The 23780-nt window shown below is 43.7% G+C and overlaps 1 protein-coding gene across 3 annotated transcripts; it reads right to left on the bottom strand.

The window, feature by feature from the left end:
• Window positions 1-41: 41 nt before the first annotated feature.
• On the bottom strand, window positions 42-23780 carry SCTR (secretin receptor). Of its 3 annotated transcripts, none has more exons than XM_056496775.1 (12): window positions 23567-23780; window positions 20013-20139; window positions 15751-15861; window positions 11783-11886; window positions 11391-11488; window positions 10280-10412; window positions 9321-9474; window positions 9172-9232; window positions 8604-8673; window positions 5685-6010; window positions 5465-5506; window positions 42-4515 (listed from the first exon to the last, which is right to left on the bottom strand). In XM_056496775.1, exons 1-12 carry the CDS (start codon window positions 23606-23608, stop codon window positions 4473-4475), a joined length of 1311 nt encoding a protein of 436 aa, XP_056352750.1. In that variant the 5' UTR covers window positions 23609-23780; the 3' UTR covers window positions 42-4472. The 3 variants fall into 3 exon arrangements, with proteins under 3 accessions (XP_056352750.1, XP_056352749.1, XP_056352751.1); XM_056496774.1 differs by having other exon boundaries at window positions 4423-5506; window positions 5685-5823; window positions 5919-6010; XM_056496776.1 differs by lacking the exon at window positions 42-4515 and having other exon boundaries at window positions 5414-5823; window positions 5919-6010.

Here is a 23780-nt window from a genome sequence, read left to right as displayed (position 1 = left end):
GCAGGGTTTTATATAATCTCCCAGGCACCATTCTCTGTGTTTACCCAGCTAAACTGATGAAGAAATGACTCCTTGGTGCTCTGCCAAGCTCTGACCAAGGGAACTGAGGCCACTACAGGCTCCCTTCTCCTTTTCCCTCCCCTGTGTCTGCAGCCCAAGAAGCCAGCACTGCTTTCTTGCAAAACAAGAGGGCCAGTCAGCTGTGTTGCTTCGTGGGAATTCGAGATAACCTTGTAGGCTCTTTAATGATTTCCTGCTGTTGCATGTGCTCTGTTTACCAGCTAAAGAGCTCTTTCCTGTGTCCTTCACCTTCCTGTTCCCACACTGCACCCCGTGTCTGAAGCATCCTTGCTCTTTTCCTCAGCTCTGATTGTTTGGCCTGCAAGAAGAGGTATCTGAGTACAAATGTACTTGTGTTTTTGTCAGAGCTCACTGTATTAGCAGGTTTAGTTAAACGTCAGGAAAATTGCTTCCCAGCTACACCACTGAATTAGTTTATGCAATCCCAAGTTAATTAGCACCTGGAGTTCTCTTTCCAACAGGAGAGGTCGTTGGTCTGTCTCAGTTTAACATCTCTTAAAAGCAGGGCAATGAACATCACTTCTTGTTAATGAGCCGTTTAGACTTAGTAACTAACTTTAATTGGACACTTGTACACAAGCCATTGCCTGTGGATAAGAATAAGGAAATGTTGACACAGGGCATGCTAGCTAGGGAAGTATCCTGCCTGGACTGTATTTTTCCAGCATCACAGAATGGTTAAGGTTGGAAGGGTGCACTGGAGGTCATCTAGTCCAGCCTCCCTGTTCCAGCAGGATCCTCTAGAGCATGTGACTTTGATTTTAAATCTCCAATATATTCATCAGCTGTGCTTGTAGGGACACCAGGAATGGGGTTGAGCCTTGCTTTTGCAAGCCACAGGAAGGTGATTACAAAGATGTATTACATGTCTGTCCTCCCCTGCTTTCTCTTTCCCTCTGCTAGGGCCTATGGTAAGCTGATAATGGCCGTTCTCAACCTTCTAAGTCAGCTGGCACATGCAAGAAAGGCCTCGTTTCTGGGTGAAAACAAGGTGTGCCCCAGGCAGTGTCCTGGAAGGGGTGTTGCCTAAATTCCTGCGGCCTCTTACCTTCGCTGGACCCAACCCCACTGAATAGGTACCAGCCCTTCTGAAACAGCCCATCTCAGCTCCCCTGCACCCAGGCGTTACACAATGTAATTATTCACGGCACAACTATTGGTTTTTGCTTCTGGCAGTTTTGCTAGAAACTTCCTTGTTGCTGTGTTGGAGAGAAAATCCATTAACGATTTCCTCTTAAATTCATTAGCTCTTAGGCTGCTGATGCTCAGGCTGCTGGAGTTGCTGGCTTGCACAACTGGCTACTCAGGGCAGCTGGGCTGAATAGCCAGAGGCTGTCTCCAGTGTCCCTGAATAATGATAACTACTTGTGTGAAAGGTGGTACTCAGGTCCTATTTACTGGTAAAGCCGCCTGCTTTACATTGAATACCTAGGAGCAAGTGCACTGAAAGGGAAGTGGGTGGGCTCTATGAATATGGAGTTTGTGCTCACCCTCTGTCTTCATCTCCTGCTTTTGCATTTCTCGCTGAGATTTGCTTTCCTGTTCCTCTTCATCTGCTTATAAACATGTCAATAACCCCAGAGTAAGTAGCTCTTTTCTCTAGTATCCTCCAGCACAGCTAACAGCAAGATTCTGCAGCAGTGCAGGGAGCCTTTGCAGTGCCTGCCCAGGAGATGGGGGAGGTAAGAACCCATTTCCCTGGTGGTGTTTGGCAGCAGCTTCCTACACCCAGCAGAATGCAGGGCAAGGTCACAGCATCATAACTCCAGGGGCTGCCTGCTCCTGGTGCCTTCCCGAGTGGATGTGCTCTTCCCCAAGAGCTGAGGACTCCAAATTCCAGCTGACATCCAGGAGTTTTTATGGAGCCTCAGCTCTTCATACAAACAAGGCTTGTGCTTGATGCCTGAAGCAAATATGTTATAGGGAATCTGGGAATACTTCCTTTTTCTTGGTTGTTTGAGGCAAGACAAAACTAAAACGGCCATGTAAAACAACAATTTATGCTGGGGGTTTTAAAATATAAAAACGAGCAGCATATTTTTCTGGAGCATATGGTATGCCCCTGCATCAATAGGTATCATGCTCAGCCTGGGCTCTTCCCAGTCTTGTGGAGCACTGGTCTGGAGCACAGTGCACTGCGGGGCTGAGCTCTTACACTGGCTCGTGTGAGAGCCAATAATTGCATCAGATCTAATTAATTGCATGTTATTGTATCTCTGAATCTGTATTTCTTCATTCCTGCTGGAAGGAGGCATACACATCTAGAACAAACAGCTGCTTTGGGTAGAAGGATGAATGTTTAATTCTCAGAGAGGACACGTACAAGTTGTTTCACCCTTCTCAGTCTCATTCGTAGGTCAGAGAGAAAATTAAGGTTACATTTTTTTGGAAGTATCTGACTTGCTAAATGCACTGGGACAGAGTGAACCCCGAGAAGTTCAGAGGCTCTGCTTGGCCTGGGTGAGTCAGCAAAAAGTGAAATCTTTCATTCCAACCTTCATGGAGGGGCTTTCACTTCTCCTTTGGTCATGGGACTGATCCTGCTTCTGTTCCTCCTTCCATTTGTTTGGCTGGTTTTTAAAGGACAAAGCCAACTCGAAAACTTGCCATTTCCAAAAATAGGAGTTTAAAGTAATTCCTTGAAACACTTGTTGGTTTACAGATTTACATCTCGTTAATTTTTTCCTGGTCATAAAGTGGTTTGACTCTTCTACTGTTGGGTGACCTGCATGAGCCAAGAAAGCCAGGCAGGCTGGAGCCACCAGGAGCTCTCCCTGCTGCTGAGTGCCCTTCCTCTCCTGGCTGCCCTCCTTGTGCTTCACCTGCTGCACCAGGGAGGGTGGGGGACAACTGTCAGCACTGACAGTGAAAAAAAGACACTTTTTCCTGAATCTCAGAGTCTCAATCAGAGCTAACAGCACTCCAAAACTTGCTTTGGTACTGGTAATTTAAGCTTGAATGTATCCTTTGAACTTCTCTGCATGTTTGTCTTCTGATAAAATGGCAGAGGCCTACCAAGTAGGCATTTGGTGTGATTTAAAAGGTTGTTGGAGCAGTTTTGGCAGAGGGGGTTGGGGAATGCTGCTCAGGCAGTATTTGACATGCCATGCATGTTTTGCCAATGTCTTGTAGGTGATTGGAAGGAGGGAGAAGTGATAAACACCATTTGCTTTCGGTTCAGTCATCTTTGCCCTTGAGGAAACCCAGCCAAAAATTTCCCAACTAGGGAAATCTGGATACAAATTCAAGTAGGAGATTTGATTTCTTTTGTCAGATGAATTATTTTATCCCTTTCTCATTCAAAGCAGGAAATTTTGCTTAATTATGTCCTTAAGAGCACAAAGCTGTGATAGCTCAGATACTTTTAGACAGCATATTACAGTGCACAGCCATGCAGATTTCAGTACACTGAGGGACTGTTGACCCTAAAGAGATTTTTGGTAGCCACTATGCTATTGTTTTTCACCAGAAAGCTTCAATGGAGCTTTAGCTGTCTTAAGAGCTTTCATTTCTTCCCTTCAAATACAAGCTGGTCAAGTCTCAGAGGTACAGACACAATAGGGATGAGCTATCTTACTGAAGTTTTTTTTTGGTCACCCTTGGAATATGTTGTAATAACTTTTTTACCATTTCAAGATGATTCAAATACCCAAATTGGACCACTGTTTTTTCCAAGGTCTCCACTGTTAAGAGGCAAAGGCAAAAACCTGTCTGAACATGCTACTGTCCCTGGAGCAATAGATATGCAGTCAGAGAGGAAACTGGAGCTCAGCTGTGCCTTATGTTCTCAGTATCCACCACCACAACAGAAAGGATTTGAACCTTGATAAATTAATTAATTTTGCATTTCAAACCCATGGAGGATGGCATGTAACATTCTTCATATAAAATTCAATGTCCTCCCAGCTTCTGCAGCAGGAGTAATAGAGAACATCAAAAAACCACCAGCCTGACTTAGCCTGGAACTTGTTGGAGAGCCACGTGGAAAATGAAAGGTCACATTTAAGGTAGAACTAGCAGCAGGTGTGGAAAGAAACACAAATTACTGTGGCTCAAGGAAGAGCATAATATTTTGGCCCATTCTGCTTTGCAAAATAACCGTGGTGCTGCACAGGATATACATGAACAGATGTGCTCCAAGGGCTGCTGATCTACAGCCAAGTCCCACTTTGGATGTGGACACAGGACTCCCAGCTCAGTCCATGGGACTCAGCCATGTGTATCTGAGCATGGAGGAGGTGCCCTCAGGTGCACAGGTTAAAGCACACTTGACCCTTGGAGGGTTCCTCTCCTGTGCTCTGCTGGGCTGGACCTCACCATCTGCATCTCTTGAGTCAAGGCGCTTCCTCCGTTACTCGCTGAGGTGCTGAGGTGCTGACGCCAGTGCTTGCTCAAATGCCACTGCCTCCATTTTCTCTGAACTTCCAGCTGAACCTAGGTAGAAAGGTCACAAAATACTTAGTTCAGCTAGTTTATGTTGGAACCCTGCACTGCAGAGAGCAGTGTAACAGGAAAATAAGAGCAGGTCACTTTTGCCAAGGCTTGGGCTTATTTATTTAAACCCCAGTTCAAGGGATTAAGATAGGGCCTGTTTCTTGACATTTCTAGTGATACTGTTGTTGCAGCCACACAACTCCCTATTTAATTGCAGGTGAAACTGTTCACAGAATCTAGCTGGCCTTAGGAAGTGTTTGGTTTAGATTTTTCCATATTTTTTTCTGAACCCTACTGAAAGATCAGTCAGAGTATTTCAAAACCCTCCTTCATTTCAAAATGACTTTTTCTTAGGCACTGGATTGCTTTTTTTTTTTTTTTTTTTTTTTTTTTTATTCCTTCTCTTCCCCTTCCAGTTAGCTCTAGATCTTCCAGGATTGTATGTTTCCCCCACATTACAGCAGCATTACAGAGTGCAAATTCTAGCCCAGAAGCTGGGAGTCATGCAACAAGGGAAACAGTCCCTCTACCAAAAGCTTTACTTTATAAGAATCCTAATAAACTTGGACTGGGTATAGCTTTTGATAAATTCCCTCCTAAGGATTGAGTAAATAAAACAGCCATGGATGGGATGGCAGATAATGGTATCATACGTCAGAACCAGTCAGCTGTCAGTGTGACTGTGTGAGGGATGGTGCTCCCAGTTCAGTTCCCAGGCAGTAATAATGTTATCTGATTTATGAAAGGGTTGCAGCAGCTGAGAGGTGAAATTTGCATCTGGCATACAATTACCTAGGCTTGCCAGGTCTAGGAGGAATTTCACGAGTGATGTTATGTAGCTGGGAAGAAAACCCTCAGACAAAAGGTGTAATTCATTGGTGGATGTATCCCACTGATTAATGAGGCATGCTTCAGCAATAAAAAAGAATGTTATACTCACAAAACTCACCTCACCATTAAGAAAACAATAAAGTACAGCCACAACAAAGCCCTAAAAGATAAAAGAACTGTGGTCACAGGACTGCAGTTTCAGCTTTTCAATGGGGATGAGGCATCTCAAGGGAAATCAGACAGCTTGGTTTTGCCATTGGAAACTCAAGTCTGTTGCAGAGTTATATGTTCTACTTCTTTTTCTTATTTTAAAGAAATAATAGCTTGTCAAATTTTACCTGGAATGATCCAAGAGCCAATTCAAAAAACAGCTGAATTTCCATTGTGCCGCTGCTTGCATCCTCAGGGAAAAAAGCAAAGATGATATAGTGGACCCCAAAGAGAGGGATGAGGAGGAGTGTTGACTTTGCAAGTCTCCTGAGAATGAAAACAGAGGGAAAAGCTGGTGTAGAAGGAGCAAGAAATGCTCCAAGGTGGCCTTGAATGTCTTATAAGGGATGTAAGGGACATACTTGTATTGGTTGAAATCACTGTTCCGTTTTTCAGGAGAGCTGAGCTTCCTCATCAGGATTCTTAAAATGTTGACAAAGAGAATGAAATTAATCTGAAAAAGAAAAGACCAAAATAAGGATTCAAAAGCAACCCACCAAACAACAAACCTGGTATCCACTTATGTAACTGGCAGGTATCAGCAGAGCCATTCTGGGGAGTTTGGACCAAGCAGAAAGAATAGAGGGGTTGGGGCTGGCCTGCCTGTGTCCATGTTCCTGTCCCAGTCTCTGTTCCTGCTTCTCCAGCCTGTTTGGCCACCCTGGGCTTGGCTGCTGGCTGCTTTCCTTGCTGGTTTGCTGCAGTTCTGGAGATGGTCAGGGCTTGTTATCCAGGCAAATCACCAAAGAGCAGGGAAACCAGGAGCATCGGTTTGGTCCTGCTGCCTGTGGGGTTGTGACAGCCTCAGCACAACCTTGCCCCACTTTGGATGCCAGCAAAGGGGCAGCCCTGGAGCTATCACTTGCTAACTGGGACTACTGCACTTTGCTCCCTGCCAAAAACACTCCGTGTGGTTTGGGATCACGAGGCAAAGTTGTTAAAAGTGAGGAGAGGAGAGAGCTGACATTAGAGTCCTTCCTTTTGCATTTTCCCCCTCTCGAAGGGTGGATATCAGATAAAAATGCTGATCTGCTCAGTTTGGGTGCAGATGAGGCAATAGCTGTTTCTGCTCGTTTGACCCTCAGGCACAGAGTGGGAGTTGCAGGGGAGGCAGAGCCGCCTGAGCGTGTCTGTCTGTCTGTCTGTCCGTCCCTGTCCGGGGCGGTGCCTCGCACCCCGTGGGGAGCGACCTGGGGCTGAGCTGCCCTTGGCTCGCACAGGCTGCAGACCTGTGCCCTCCTGCAGCACCCTGCAGCCTTCCCTGAGCCGGGAAACACCATTGCTGAGCGGCATCCCCTGCAATGCCCACGGCGGGCATCGCGGCAGGGCGCTGGCGTGGTGCGTGTCCCTGAAAGAGCCGAGTGCCCTGGAGATGGGGCAGACACAGCAAGCCCCTGAAGTTCTTTAAAGTTACTGGGTGGAAAGGGAGCAGCTGTGGCTGCTGAGGGAGTCTGGAGAGCGCTGGAAGTTTGGGGAAGCTGGGGAGGGAAGAGGAAAGGAGCAGAGCTGGAAGGAGCTAGAGGTGGAGAGCATGAAGGAAAGAAATACTTAAGGGGTGGTGGGGAGCAGAGGAGGTTCAGGTCTGCGAATTCTGGGATTTTTTACCCATTAGGCCAGGGAAGAGCAGTGTAGGCTGAGCAGGACTTTTACTGATAAGAACCACAGGGGGAGGGAGAGCGTGGGGATTTCTGCCTGGAGGAATTGCCCGCAGGCAGCGCAGGAATGAGCCTGGGAGCGCGAAGGTGTTTATCGGTGCTGGTTTTCTGCCCTTTGAACTGCTGGAGGCTGTGAGGAATACAGAGATTAGATCTGGCTTCTTGAGATCTGACTGCTTGTTTGGTTATGGGCTTTAGTAAAGCCTCTTTTGGGGAAAACCTGCAGAGTCATGCAGGCGGCTTCTGCCTTCAGTAGCTAAACAAAGCAGGATCAACACTCTGAGGACGCTTGGAAGGCAATAGGGGGTGGGGACCACCAAAAGATAAATTAAGATTGTACTTTCTGTCTTGTAGAATGCCTGTGTCCTTTTGTCTTTTATGTATTGCTGAGTGGCTCCTAGCATGAGAGTTGTTTCATAAAGAAAAATAAATGCCATGGCCTCATTAAGTTGGTCCCAAATCACTCGTGCGGTCTGCTGCTTGTCTTGTGGGGATGCAGGATTGCTCACTGGTCAATAGGAGCAGAACTTTAACCCACCACCTCTGCTGCCTGGTTTCCAAGAAGTGTGCAAGTGTTGCAGTTTGTGTTTTGCAAACAAAATGGTTCTTACTGGAAACGTGAAAACCTCAACCAGCCCTTGGGGTCTCGCTTGGAGTGCCAGCAGGTTACTTGAGAGTAACCAGCAGTTCACATTTCTGGGCTAGGGTTTCAGACATAATTGCAGCATGGTCTGACCCAGAGCATCTTCATCAGGCAGAACAACAGTCCCAAGCAGCAGCTCCAGCCCCCGGTACCTAAGGCTCTGAAGGAAAGTACCAACAAATGCTCAAAGCACAGGTGCTGAACATTATACATACACACCAATCTGCTCTTGTCATCACAGTGCCTCAGTGCTGTTGCTAATATGTGGTGCATGCAGCCTGTGAGCTGTTTTCATTCCTGGAAACAAAAGCCAGTGGTCGTGTAAGGCAAGTTGGTTTTGGCTTTGCTGAGAGAGGCATTGACCAGCAGACACAAAAGTAATTGTACTGAAATGTACAGCCACTCATTTCTCCTCCAGAGCTTTCCTTGAAACAGTCCAAAACAAGCTCCCACAGAACAGCCAAGTGCATGTGAAATCAACAGGATGTGGAAACCTGATCTTCTTCAGGCTCTTGCTTCTTGGGAGGACACTCTGGCTTTCCTTGTGAACTTAGCTTTGGGGCATTAGTTACTGACTAAGTCCTGCTGAGCAGAAGTTGCTTAAGCAGTAACTCGTGGGTCACACCAGTTCAGACACATGCCTAAGATCAGTTCATTAACCCACTTCTAAAGCATGTTGAGTAAATGAGCTCTGACTTCACAGTATTTGAAAATATAGTTTGAATCTGCTCGTTCCAGAAAAGACTTACAAAAATAGACAGAACTATGGGGCCTCTAATGATCCACCAGGTATTGGCATCAGTGTTAATGTCCCAACACCTGTAAAAATAGAAGGTGCAGTCAGTTATCAAAACATTGGTTTCTTTTCAAACAAGTTTAGTCTGTTTTGCACCTTAGATTTTACTCTCTTTCCTACAAAACTAATTTCCTGTTCTCACTGAGTGGTACAACATGTCTGACAGAAAACTGCCCACCTGCACTGGACAGAAAAAGGTCCTTCCTTTAAAGAACAAGCACTGTTAAAAATTTTAAAGGGAGAAGAGAAAGAAACAAAGTTTCACTGTTCAGAAAGTTAAATATAGATACTGAAAACATCATTGTCTGAATTCATACCTGAAGGCTACCACCTACCCTTGAAAACTCTCAAATAGAAGCTTTTTCTCGTGTTGCTCAGCTGTACCTCTACTCACACCCACTCCAGGATCCAAGCTCCCACCACAGCAGGATGTTGACGGATTTACTTGCTCCCAGCAATTAGAAATGAGCATGGAACATCCTGCAAAGGGGGGCTGCAGGTTCCCCCCCCATACCACTCACCCAATATTTTCATGGAGTTGCCTGGCAGTCGCCCATGCAGCCACAAACACTGCTGGGGCACCTGCAATCAGAAAAACCATTTAGTGCTTCACAAGTCCATCCCAAAGGCAGAAAACCCCAGTTATTCTCACTGAAGGGAGAGCCAGTACCCCATCCGAGGGCAATGAACCACAAGAGGAACTTCCTTTCCGAGAAGAAAGAAATCACCAGGAGAGTGTGGAGGTACAGTCCTTCCACGAGGAGCCAGCTGTAGTTAGACATGATGCAGTACTGAAAGAAGACCATGGTGAGCTTACAGCCAGCCTGAGGAGAGAGAGGGTAATTAGCTCCTGCCTGGGTTTGTGCCTACCTTCCAACAGAGAGAGCGAGCTGTAAATTAGTCTTGGCAAATAGAGATTTTATAGCAATTAGGGGACTAAATGAGTGTCCTCGAGACAGGGCTTCACATGACAAGAAAGCAGAGCTGGCACTCCCAAATGCATTAATCAACTGCTTCACTAGAAGAATTGAATGTGTCACAGACACTTGGATTCAGGTTACTGTCTCAGGGGAATTTCACTCTTACCACCTTCTTAGTACCAGTAACACTAATATCACCTTAGAGAAACACATGAATATATTGTCAATCCTTTTTTTCCCAAGAAAAGCAGTTGATAAAGACAAGCTAAAATGTTCCCAAAATGTTATTTTTCTGCAACAAAATCCAGCAAAACCAGTGGGATAAATCAAAACAAAACAAGGGTATTTTTGTTCTTCTACCTAATTCTTATCATTTAGTTTAAAGCATTGACCATCATCTGCAGTGTTGCTCATCCTTCCTCACACCAAATTTTCAAAATAATTTGCTGCCAATAAAAAGAAAAAGGCAAAAACCTCTCAAAATTTGGGAGGTCCCAGACTCTCTGAGTGAAAGCCCTTGTCTTACTATCTTATTATTGCTTGTAAGTCAGCAACATTTAATGTGTTCTCAGAGAAGGGGCAGAGCATATCTCTCTTCTCCCATAACCCCTCATGATGAGTATAAAGCTGGGATGGAGATTTCCTGCCCTGTACACTAACTCCTGCTAGGATCTTGCTGGGAAATTGAGGGGTGGAGCAAGCTGGTTACCGTGTATGCCCCACAGTAATTTATGTCTTCGGAGGAAAACAAGACAGCATCCTTGATGAAGTTGGATGAGGCTCGCAAAATGAACGATGTGAAGAGATGCATGTGGATGTAGTTCCTTGTGCAACGAAGCCTTCTGCAAAAGAAAGAGAGAGAGATGCAGTGAAGTGACATTCCTGACCAATGTAAAGAGCCTGTGGCTGTAAACAGCAGGTTTCAATCCTTAGTAATGATAAACAGACGAATGAAGGACAGTGTTGCTCTGTCTGTGAAAAGAAGACTAGTGCATCTCCCAAGAGGGATATCCTAGAGAAGACCTTAAAAAGCTACAGTCATATCTGCTGCTCTCAGGTACTAAAACAAGGTGGATGTTGCCAGGAAAGTTGTGATTTCATGCCAATATGCTTGTTCTAGCATCCCTTCTTCCCTCCTTTCTGCAGTAACATGAACCCAAGGTGTTTATTCACACCTGGATGAATTTATTTATTCTACCAGCACATTGCACTTGTGCCTGCAGTATTTTCTGTATTAAATCTCCACATAGTCTGTGTCCAGAGGCTGTGCAACCTGAATATAAATTTGCAAAGTAGTTAGGTTTCCTTTTGCCCAGAGGTGCCGCCCTGACATTTACTGTAAGGGAAATGAATTTCACTGAATAAGCAGCACAGTACAAATTCCAGGTTACAGGGATGAGTGAAGATAAGCTGAATGTCAGCTTGCTAATAGAAACCTGAAGCACCTTGCCAGAAGTTAGTGCAGTGGCACTTGGAACAAAGTTTTAGCCACAGTCTCTAGTGGGGAAAAGAGCAGCAGGGGAAAGACACTCAGCCCAAGGGACACATATCATGGGAAGACCTCAGGAGGGAGTTGGTACAAATGCCATTTGTAACATGCATACAGCTATAATTGGAAAGAAAAAAAGAACACAATAGAATGAGCAGCCCTGATATTTTCTAGGAGACAAAATTCAGAGATAAATTTTGTCACTGATTTCTGTGAAGGTTTTCAGATATACTTCGATTTCTAGTTTGCCCAGAAAGTCAGTAGAAGGATTTTTGTCAGCTGAGATGACCAAAAGTCCTGGCCAAACACAAACCAGAGATGTTTTCCTCACCTAAAGGAGGCCAGGACCACTAAGGCTAGCATCAGTGTCACAAGGGAGGTGCAGTATCCGACAGTGTACATGGTCTTCAGGGTCATGAAATAGGAACGCTGCAGGGGAACATATAATCACACCTTTACCTTTCCTGCCTGGTAGAGATCAGCCCACAGCAAAAGAAAAATCCCCCCTCCTATTTAATGAATAAATTTTCTTGTAAAATCAGCTACTGAAATTTCACCCTGAGCAACCCCTTCCAGCCATTTGCAGGAAGTATTCATGCTGAAAACCAGCAACAGCAATAGCCCCACCTGGGTTAAATCACAACACCAATCAGTCTCTCCTAAAAGTGTTTCTCCCCAGGGTCCCAGAGCAGCAGATCTGTGGTCATGGGCACTCAGACTCACTCTGGCCTCGTTGGTTGTGTCGTTGACGTTGTAGCCACAAGCAATGTCAGGTCTCGGGTACGGCTCTGACCAGCCCTCACTTGTACAGTTTCGGTACACAAAACCTGTGTGGTGGCAATAAAAAAAGACAGAATAGGGTATGAACATTTCCAGTTGTATCTGTTGTCCTCAGGTTCAGTCACCATGCAGGATTGCTCCAGGAGCCAGGAGAGTGTGTTACCCCAGGCAGTGCACTCTGCATAGCTGGAGGCGAAATGCAGCTGACCTGATTCTGTTGATACTTGCCCAATGTACTTGTGTGGGTCACAATATTGTTTACCCACTCAGGGGTGACTGTGATGGATGTGTTTTTATTAATTGCAACATAAATAATACTGCTCAGTACATCTGGTGTTTCTTGGCCACTATTCCAAGATCAGCAAACACATGACTTGTTCAATCACAGATTCAAACTCCTGCAAATCTGATACTCTGCTGAATATTCCCACCTCCTTACTGTGGTTTGTCATGCTCCAAATAGAACACAAAACTGTAGATGGTCAGGGATTTTCAGTAAGATTTAAATGAATATTAAAAGGCTTTTCCCCACACTGGGCATTATTTTACACTGTTGATTTCCTTGCTTACTTGCAAATTAAAGGTTAGGAAGAAATTCCCATCACTTAAGCTCAACTTCTGGAAAGCTGAGTGCTTGAGTCCAACTGTGTCCCTTGTGGCTGTCTTCGGAGAAAAATGGGCATTTGCAGAATTCAACTCATTTTTTGGACTAGTATCCACAGAGGGAAGTTTGTCCTACCCTCTTCTGCTGGGATGTCTGACTTTTAGACTCCTAATGCTGAGGGAGATGAATGCCCAGCAAGCTGCACATGGCTGAATAGGATAGTTTTGAACTTGTCCATTTTAATGTTTGGCCCTAAAGTGGAAATGGGAAGTCCTGCTCAGTCCCACTTACAATATCATGGGGAGAGATGACCCTAGCAGGTGTGTGTGTTACATGCTGAAGATAAACTTTTATGAAGAAGTAAAACCACTGCCCACTGTCCTGATCACATTGATCTCTGTTAAGAATCATATTTTGGAAATATGGAGTGAAATCCTGGCTTTGTTGTAGTGATGGCAATGTTAGCAGGTATTTAAAGGGGACATGAAACAGCAGTCCCTCTTAGTACAAGCCTTGCCAGAGGGCACCATAAAAGTCTACTTTTCTCCCACACATTTAGCCGTGAGGACTTTAGGGTGTCTGGCTCTTGCAAAACATCCCTGCAGTGCTGAGGGAACTTTGTGCTGAGGGACATGCAAATGCAGCCATGTTTGGCAATGGTTTGTCCTGTTGGCACCCTGCTGGAATTGTCAGGACAGAGTCAGGGCTCCTGCTATCTCTGGGCTAATGCTGGTGACCTGACAGCATGTCTGCACTTGATTTGAACTCACCTCTGTAAACCTGCAAGGCACAGCAAACATGCTTAGAAACCTGAGTGGGAAGAGCTCTGGGTGTGTCCTTATCACACTATTATTCTGATGCTTTTTTGAACAACTTGTTCCATCTTAGCATCTTTGAAAGGGCCAGGCTTGCTTTATAAGCCAAGTTTTCTATGTTTTGCTGCAGTGCAGCAACAACAGGAAAGAAGCAGCTTTCCCAAAAGGTTCTCCCCAGCCTGTCTTGGCACCCAGCAAGGAGGTGGTGTAGTGGCAGATTCTCTACTTCAGCATCAACTATTAAGACACACTTAACTTGGGGCAAAGCACTGTGCTTGTAAACCTGCCTGTGACTGTTTTGTGCTCAAGGCTGTCAAAATAGATCAGACAAGAAGAGGTGAAGTTCTGTGTTGGTGTGCACATGCTATTGCTTTATATGCAAAGCACAGGAGATTATGCCAGGCACATCTTATGGATGGAATTTTAGCATTTTAGCATGAGGAAAATTTTAGCAATGCTCCTTCATTATGGGTGACACCCACTCTGGGGAAACTGCAGCATGGCCCACCCAGGGCAGACTAGGGGTCTGCAGTCTGTCTAAGGATTTGGTTTGGTGTTTACTGGTACTTTGGAATTGCCTAGGCAAGAAGGAACTTTGGCTAAAGGGATGGCTGTGGAACTGGGGCCATCTGATGTGACCTTTGCCCCTGAATCCTCATGATTCTCACACTTCCTTCATTCCTTGCCCGACAGATCATGGTCAGTTCTGTTACTTGGTCCCAGATAATTTTGTTTCTCTGGTCTGCTATGTAGAAAAGGACCAGACAGTCTGGGCTGCAAATGCAAGTCTAGATGTGACACAGAGCACAGAGACAGGGTTTGGGCAGAGGTCAAAGACATCCACATGCAAACATATGGGCCTTTGGCATTTCTGGCTGCCCATCTGCTTTGTAAGTGGTGAGGAGACAAAATCTTTGCTTTTCTTTTGAAGCAAGCAGATCTTTCTTTTTCTTTTTTCAAAATTGTTTCAAGCAGGGCAATGACTGTAGCAGTAAATAAACAGAATAGTCACAAGCCAACCACACTATAAAATCAAAAAAGAAGGTGGCCATGAGAATAAGGTTAAACTATTGCTGACTCTGACCCAAAATGCCAGATGCAGAGACTGAAATAAGATGCTAATGATGATGGACCAGGTCTTGGGTTCTGTTTTGAACACTGTCACTATTTTTTATCAATTTCTTGATAAGGAGGGCAACTAAAGTTTAAGCTGACTACCTCCAAGATAAGGCAGTGAACATCTGAGATGCAATTATGACCTTTGGAGGTACAAATTCCTGCTTTCTTCCCGTGAGAAGGCCTGAGGCAGGGAGCAGTTCCCTCTAGTGGCTGTATCAGCAGGAATTTCAGTTACTGTGTTTAAGGGCTGGGATCACTACGCTAAAGATATGGATGCCAGATGGATGGTTTCTTCAGCGATCTGTGCCTTTGTGTAGTTTATCCTTTGGCTTTAAACCAGCTTAAAGGGCTCAAAGGGCAGATAATGTTCGTGTGTACAGAAAGTAGCAAGGTTTCTATTTTAATCTGAGTGGCTCATGTCTGATTTCATTTAAAGAGCACTAAGTGCTTCTCTTCTGAGTTATGTAATCTTTATTAGACAATCTAATACTTTGTCTCCTGTTCCTCCCATCATAAAATGAATCTGTCTGCTTTTCTGTAAGTACTGGACCTCATTAATCTGTGCCCTATAACTGAAGAATGCAAAACCTTCTTCTCATTTGAATCATCTACTCCCTAAAGAGAAATGTAAATGCATTTCTTAGGCATTACTGAAAAGCAGAAATGAACAGAAAGTGGGCTTACTTAATACCTCATGATTACTGTAGCCTACTGGGAGTAAATTTAATTTCATTTCTAGCTTAAATATTCCAGAAAAAGGACAAAAGGTGTTGCTTGAGCCCACCTCTGTTTGACTGAATTGTTTGGTGAGCCATGAAACCTAAATTCCATGTGCCAATTAATTGGATCCTGTCACAGGCAAGAGAGAAATCCCCAGTGCAAATTTCCTCTTAACAAAGGAAAAGAGGGGATATTTTCTGTCTGCCTAGCAGGATGTTTTGCCAAAACTCATGTGAACCTAATGCTGTGTGAGGTTTTGTCCCCATCAAGCTCCTCTGGGACCATACACTGATTCTAGGAGGTATTAGAAGATAAAGACAGAAATAAACACAGAACCTGAGTGGAGAAAACCCTTTTCCTTAAGAAACCATGCTAAAAATCTGCTTTTCAGAACAGCATTTAATTCCTGCACTTTTTTCCATCTGGCTGGAAAAAGCAAACACTTAAAAGATCTTGCTACTTTAATTCCAGGCTTTTTCATGCTTAGCTTAGTGTTGGAAACAGAGCTGCTAAGTAACTATTGTTCTTTAAAAGAATGAAAATTTCATTTCAGACCTGCTTGTGGTGTTTTTGTAAATAAATAAAAAAATTAAGTGTTTAATAAATGTTTAATAAAAAACAACTGTGCAAGAAAAGCATCATTTTAGCATTACCTTTTTTCCCAGTCAGCATCTGGAAGAACTCAGGGCAGTGAGCATTGACAGTCTGTCCCACAGTGGCTGAAGGCCAGCAGCTCATGTTATCCCACATTCCAGGACATCTGCCTGGGGGGGCAACAAGGAAATACATCTTGTATTATACAAGCATCTCAGTGACATAACACCATGAAGCTTCTTCCAACAATGAAACACTGGGAGACATCTCCAAGCAGCACAGCATGCAACATGTCCCATGGACCAAGGCAGCTACAGGAACAAAGATGCTCAGTGCTCTGAAATGCAAGATGGATGAGACAGAGCAAGTCCTGCTGAGACCTGGATAGGACAGAGCAGGTCCTGGTTACTTCAAACCAGCCCCAGCAATCTCCCAGACCTGTCTCATTCTTGTCACTGATCCCACTGGTCTCTACTAGACACCCAAATAGCAATTACAGTAATTCTGAACTTTGCATCAGGCCTTTTGCTACCTGACTGTTTTCTGGCAGCTGCTGGATGGCCCTGAAAAGATGAAGGAAATCACATGGGAATTTTTAAAGTTATTTTCAGTCTTTCTAAAGCTTTCACTTTGAGTCTTCCTAATATTTCCTGACATAATATTTTCAGAAATAAGAAAAAAATGCAACTGGATGACCCTGCCTGAGCAGGGAGGTTGGACCAGATGATCCATTGGCCCCTTCCAGCCTCACCCATTCTGTGATTCTGTGAGTAGGAGTTTAAACAGCTTCAGGATGATACTTAAACCACAGATCACTTAAATCACAGACTTTTCTGAGTTGCAAGGGACCCACAAAGAGCATACAACTTTCAAGTGAATGGCCAATTTGGGGATCACATCCACAACCCAGATATTATTAGCACTATGCTCTAACCAGCTGAGCTTATCTTGTACTGGGGAAAGGATAGAGAGGAACAGCATCCATGTTTTCCTTTTATCAACAAATGAATTTTATCACCATAAAGCCTCTCTTTCACTGTGCTCAGGCTGTGGTGAACAATGCCAGCAGACCACTCACTGAGTTTGGCTGCCCAAACTCACCCCATTTCACTCAGTTAGGTGCAAGGGCTGCTTATTTTAAGGATGGGCTTGTCATGGTCCCCTCTCACAGGCAGGGAGGAAGGGAGACCTTTCCAGCTGCACCCTCAGCTTGACTGCATTGCCTTCTGGCAGGGCTGGTAGAGATGCATCAGGGAGCTCATCTGGTGGCCAACGGAGCAGTGTCTCTACTTAGATATCTTTCTTAGGTGCTTGCTTAGGCATGGATTAATTTTGGCCTGAGGTGCAGAGTGTTAGTGGAGAAGACCTACATTTGATGCTCTTTGTACCAAGGAGCAACTGCAATCCTACCATATCTTATTTTGCTTTTCTCCAGATAGAGGTTGAAATCATTTAGACTCATTCCCTTTTCTACTCCCTGTCAATGGTTTTAGCACAGCCTTCTCTGAGGTTTCTGTAATGTAACAGGGGAAAAAAGGCCACTGGAGCATGTCAGAACTACCCTGTGCCTGCTGTATCCAGACATGTGGGGAGGAAGTGCTGACCAAGCAGTCTCCACAAACACTTAATGCTTTATAAGGACAACCTCCATTAGCCTGACAAAAATATTTACATTTCTAGAAATGTATTGATTTCTTCCTGTGCAACAGTCCTAGTGCCTGAAAATACAGAGCTGTTCACAGCCAGGGAGGCACCTCAGCCCTTGTGTCCTCCCTGTGCCAATGTTTATAAGTTTTGGAAAGGATTTACTTCAAAGCAAAAGTTTAAAGGCAAGGAAAACTTCACCTTGGGTGATATTTATGACTTAGCATGCTGCATTGTTTGGTTTATCGAACCTTCATGCCAACACCACAGGCATAAAACCCCCAAATCATTCCCAATGCACAGAAACACCTGGCAAAATTATGATGCTGGGAAAACAAAAAGCAGCCGAGCTATTCCTCCTGCCAGAGGGCTTCTTGCCACTCCTCATGGATGAAAGCCCATGTCTCCCACACCCAGCTAAGTAAAGAGCCTCGGGGTGGAGACAAAGCACAGCAGCATCTCCCTCACACAGCCCTGTTCTCTTTGGGATCTCCCTCAAGCTGCATTCAGAGCATTCTCCCAGCAGCAGCACACGCTGTCACCAGGATCAGGGGTTCCAGGTCTCCAGTGGCTTCCCTGCCCTGCTCCTTGCTTCCAAGAAAATTTTCTTGTCTTCACTCATGCACAATAAAGAGCATAACTGTGACTTGGGTTATGTTAATATTACACTGCTCCCTTTCCCAAGCTAATGTTATCATAAGAGCAGAGTCCCTTTTCTCTTTTACTGCAGGAGAACAAGAAATACTCACTGCTCAGGAATTTTGTGTCTGATTCCTCACCAATGAATTCCTTTGTGTGTGCCATCTTCACAGAGATGTGAGCACTGCAGCAGAGATGGCATGGTGGGAGCTTGTCCCCTGCCTTGTCTTTTTTCCTGCCTGTACCAGTCAAAGCTTCTGGGGCAGGTGCAGAATGTGGAATGTGCCCAACACCCTGCCATCTTTGTTACTTTTTTACTCCCTGCATGACCCACCAAGTGTATGCACTGAATTCCTCAACTTTGTTTCTCTCTTCTTCAAACTGAAATCCTTGTATGAGATTTTCTTCACATGGACTTCAGGGATGCAGATACTTTAAAGGCTGGAGGTATTTTCAGGTGTGTTATTTCTGAGAATAGAAGTATTACTCCCTAATTTACCAAGGTAACGAGCCTCTCTTAGAATTTGGTAGAATTTTAGGTACAATTACCCCATTTAAAAATTCCAATAAAAAAGGCCTTGGGTGAATTTTTACATGTGGATCCGGTTTAAAATTGGATTAAGTCTCTGCTGAGAAGCTACTATTTGACTGAGATAAAACAAGACTGTCTGTAAAATGGTACTGCCTGCAAATGCTGGTGTGGGTCCACACCTGCACAGTCCTGTGGAGTTTTACTTGTCTGCATCTGCTGTGGAGGTCTGGTGCCAAGGAAACACAGAGCTGAACATTAGAGCCATATCACAGGATCAAAGTAGAAAAAGAAATAGGCTGACAAACTACCCTCCTCTTCACTGAAGGAAACAAACAATACTGATTTATTCCTATCATCAAACTTCTTACATGCAATGAGACAGATCTGCCTTGTGGAGTAACTGGAAGCCTGCCATAAGGTGCCCTGTCACTGCTACATGGCTGTAATGCCCTGAAGCTGTGCTCACACCCTTCAGTCTGCAAGGGACAGGGATAAAACAGTGACAGAGAAAAATGCAAGACATCCTAACAAAACAAGCAATAGAGCTTCCCTCTGAGTTCTGCCCTTGGGCCAGGTCATAGTGAGACTGTTCTGTCTCCAACACTCTCTGTTAGAGGGGAAGGCTTTGAAACTAAGAAAACACCTTAACTCTAGTTCCACGTGGTAGCCTAACTGTGGCCAGGATAGCCTGCACACAGCACATCTCACAGGAGCTCCTTCTCATGCTGCTGAGAACCTTGCCCATGTTACTGTCCATAAAGGTCACCCAGAATCAGCTCAGTCTGTGAGATGCTGTGAGTAACACAACCCCATCCTTAGTGGCAGTGGCTGGTCATACACAAAAAATAGTCACATGTGTTGCCCACACCCAATGTTCTCTCTGAGATGCTGACCCAGCAGCTGCCTGGGGGAGCTAACACAGTTCACAGGCAAAGTTTAATACTCCCTTGCACATGACCCCAGTTGCTCAGCTGTGAAAGCAAAGCTGTCCACATGATGGGGACTCAGTACCACAACTTTCCCAGGCTAAAAAACTCCTTTATATGATGATAAATACTTGCTGAAATTCAAGAACTCTATTAGGTGACAGTAACTTGGAACAAGGAGGAAGCAATGAGGACCATCAAACCACGTGATTGAAATGTTGGCTACTGGTCTTTATTGATTTTTAAGATAAATATAGTTAAGTAAATTTGTACATGCTGGGGTGACTTTTTAAATTACCCTTGTCCAAGAAGAGATGATTGCAATTTGCAAGATTTTGTTGCTGGTGTCTTCCCTAGTTGTGAAGATTGCAGTCAAGAACTGCTTTAGAAGGTTCCCACAACTCTTCCTGTCACAGTATGGTCAAAATCCTGCTCTCAAAGCCTTATAAGAGATCTTACCTGTTTTTCTGCTCCTAAAGGAGAGATGTGCATACCTCCTATGGGAAGGGATGCTGGGGTCTCTGAGTTTGAGGCATCATGTGAGAGCAGCTTTTATCATGTGCATTTGTTCAGCCTTTACCTGAGCTCAGGAGCAGATCATTTTCAGTTGTTCGGTTCCTTTCCTCCAGGAAAAGAGTCTCCACACACTTTTCTTCCTCCCTTCTCAGGACGCTAAGAAGGTCACAGACAGGTGGAATAGCTCGGATCTACAAATTTTAAAAGCAGTGGAATCACTTTTCCTCTTAAAACTTAATAAATCTCAACAGAATCTACCATTTTTATGCTCATATTCTCATGCAAATCTATCATTTGATTGTGGGGAATATTTCCTTGAAATACAGATAATTTTCCTGGATAAGTCTGCATTTTTATAGCAGCAGCAGGCAAGCACAGACTGAGTTTATGTCTTTTGCCTTTTGCTGACATTACTAACATTGAAAAAAATGTGTTATTCTGCTAAATGAAGTACATGAACAGGATGCTCTTCCAAAAGACTGCAGAAACATCCAGGACACTGCTGGAGTCTCCTAGAGTAACAGAGAATTAATCACTCACCCATAGCAGTGTTAAACCATACACCTGGCAGGTCATTTTCCTGGGCACAAGTGATCCAAATATGCCCACTGGTTGCAGACCACCCAAGCCTGTTTCACTGCTACCATCTGGTAGCTGCAGGAGCCACCTGAAAGCAGAATCTCACCCAGATTTTCTTGAGAACCTAGATGGTAACTTGTTCTAAGGTCATTTTCTTATTTTCCCATCTGCCTTTCTCATAAAACCATGTGGAAATATTAGTGTTCACTCAATCCTTATGTAGCAATTAAATGTGTGTTTATGTTTTATGCAGCTGGACCAAAATGAATGAAAAAACCCAAACAGATACAGACCATTAAAATGACAAGTATTGAAAATCATTGCAAAATTGTTTGCAGGACAAGGTCATTCCAAAAAAAGGTGCTTTTACCCTTTCTGTTATTTTACCAGTGTCTATTCTTTTTGACACAATAAACCTGAATATAAGTGGATGCCCATTATAATGAATTAGATAATTTCTCTCTAATGGATAAACCTAAAATCTCTATAAATTCTTACTATGGTACTTTAATGTACATATATATAAATGCATATATATGTATACACATAATGAAGAGATTAAAAGCAAGTCATCAGGCTCTATTAGTTGAAAAATATCAGATAGAATTTGTTTATGTTCTTTGTTCAAGAAAGTTAATCCAGCAACATCACATTACTGCTCAATCTAATAAATCTTGTAGCATTGTTGATCACTTTCAGATTAAATTTGGGAGAAAGAACAATCCCTAAAAACCTTGTAATGGGAACTATTACTTTTCTACAATTTAATTTTAGCATACCAGACATTAGAGACCATAGTCCCACTATTTTGGTTGGAAATTTTTTGAGGATTGTATTTCTGAACAGAGTTTGATCTTTTCAACATCTTTTTTCACCTCATCTAATTGGTCTGGTGTGTTTAACTTCAGTATCTTTCTCCCTTGTCTTTGTGTATCATGGAATAAATGAACTAGAAACCACCTGGTTTTGCACAATGTAATGAATTTTCTGGAATCACACATGCAAAGGTTTTATATGAAAGAAACTCTCTTCTGATGCCAGGATTTGAATGCTGAGCATTTGAAGTGGCCAACATAACCATTCTGGTTTGCGTGCGGGTTGTTAAAATGATACTAAACATAATTAAAAATAAATGCTAGGAATCATGGCAACAATGATCTCAGGAACAGGGGAATACTCCATCTTAAAAAAAAAAATGTGTGGGCACCATTTTCCTTTAAGAAATGTGGGTCCTAAAAAAATTTCTGTTTTAGAAAGATTTAAATTCTGTGTTATTTCTTTATGGCTAGACTGAGGCCACACACTTTTAGCACACTCAGTTGTGAAGATCATCCTGATGATCTTGTACAGCATTACTTTCTTACCCTAAATGTGTTGTTCACAGCATAGGTAGTGCCTTACAATAACTGGTTTACCCCACAAAGTGATGTCCACCCTATTCTTCTAATCAGCTGGATACCACTTCCTGGTAATAGATGTGCAACTAACAGGATTTTAAGCCCAGGGAAAGCAGAGAGCTTCCAGCTGTGGTTTTAAAGACCTTGTTTTCACAAACACTGTCCCCGAGCCAGCCTTTGCCAACACTGGCATCCGAGGGGCAGGCTGGGTGTGAGCACTCAGATGTTTGCAGAGCGATGAGAAATCTGCTTCCCATGGCCGGATAACCCCACTCTGCTACCAGCTGTGCTCGGTCTCACTGCTGTTTACCATCCACAAGTGGGAGCAAACAGCCTGCCCCTGCTGCTTGAGAACGAGCAGGAAAAGGGACTCCTCTACGTGCGGTTTCTATGTCTCTTCCCAAACAGTTCCCTGAAACAGTTTTGTTCTTCTTGACACTTCACCAGCTACTAAAAGGATAATTAACTCTATCCCAACTGAAATCAAGACAAAGATATCTTCATATTTTGTTTAAAGATGAGATATCAAATCCATTCCAGATATAACTGTGATAAATAGATCTCCAGAACGGGCAAAAAGCTGCAGGATTGATAGCAACAGCCAACACAGTTTTTAAAGTGTGAAACGAATGGGTCTAAACGTTATTCAGAATTCACAGCCATTTCATTTTAAAATAAGTGGATTTAGTGTAATGAGAGGATTTAAGGAGCAAAAGATGCCTGGCAACATCAAAATAGGCATTTTGAAAGATTAGAAGAACCAATAGAAGGAGATGCTCTTGGGGACATTCTTAGCAATGACATTTATTTACAGAGTCCTTTAGGTAACACTAAGAATAAGAAACCAAAATCACAAGAAAACCATCACAGTCACAATTTTTATTGCAGAAGGTGATCAAAGATTGCATTCACTCTGAATTAAAATGTCTAGGCAGAGCTCAGGTTTTCTCACAGTTGGAACCAAATCTCCCGCTGGGACAAATAAATTGATTTTTTCATTTGTTGCAATGAAACAGTGATTTGATCCTTTCCTAACTTCTCACACCCAAGCTAGACATGTTTCACCCCTTGTTCTATATGCATTCAAAATCTGAATAACCTGGAGATCATAGCCCAGGTTCCACACTCCTTTTTGACTGATCCAAGTGCCCGGAGCTCAGCTGTGACAATCTGCCACATAAATCTCTGTAAAGTGATAAAGCTAAAAAGGAAGAAACCAAACTTTGTGGTATAAGCATCGCTTCACATTCCTTCAATCTGAGTCCAGTCTGAATGCTAGACATGGATATTGCTAGATGTGGCCCCTTAAGGGATTAATTGCTGGTGTAAATCAGTAAAGTGTCTCTGAATGGGGTCAAATCTTTTCTCCTTCATCACAGCACTTGCTGTGTTTGTCAAAGTGGGTTAGCAATACTTCTGTCTTTATAAAGGTGGGGAAAATGAGACATCCAGCATCTAGTCATCTGGCCACTGCCAATTAGTGCAGGAAGCAGCAGAAACAAGAATAAAATTTTAAAATCCCAGGATCTACACAGATCTTTTTAAACAGAGACACCACAACTTCATGGAACAGCAGTGTTCAGAATCACTCAGATAACATGTGATTCCATGCAAAAGGGAATAAATAGATCTGAGCACCTACCGGGACAGCTGAAATCCAGAAGATCACCCAGATGGTCCACATAGTCAATCACAGTCTGTTTTCTTCATCCCTCATGCATCAGAGGTTAGCAGGCTCTTTGTATGCTCTCCAGTGTGGTTCCTACCTCTTTTCACTTCATCCTTTTCCCTCCTTGCTTTTTTCCCTTCCCAGCTTTGACCATCCTTAGCCAATGTTTCTCTCCAGCTGCTGAGCT

This window comes from Oenanthe melanoleuca, chromosome 7, assembly GCF_029582105.1.
Source record: "Oenanthe melanoleuca isolate GR-GAL-2019-014 chromosome 7, OMel1.0, whole genome shotgun sequence".
NCBI classification, from domain to species: domain Eukaryota; kingdom Metazoa; phylum Chordata; class Aves; order Passeriformes; family Muscicapidae; genus Oenanthe; species Oenanthe melanoleuca.
The sequence above is the reverse complement of the archived record's forward strand: the minus strand, read 5'-3'. Positions and strand labels throughout refer to the sequence as shown.

What these genes read in the sequence shown, in the direction of transcription:
- SCTR (XM_056496774.1), bottom strand. Translation starts at nt 23,608, where the DNA reads ATGTGGACCATCTGGGTGATCTTCTGGATTTCAGCTGTCCCG. An exon ending in ACACAACCAACGAGGCCAGA is followed by an intron (nt 11,489 to 11,782) that starts GTGAGTCTGAGT and finishes GTTCCCCTGCAG; the next exon opens with CGTTCCTATTTCATGACCCT. An exon ending in AGTGATTTCAACCAATACAA is followed by an intron (nt 5,824 to 5,918) that starts GTATGTCCCTTA and finishes TTTCATTCTCAG; the next exon opens with GAGACTTGCAAAGTCAACAC.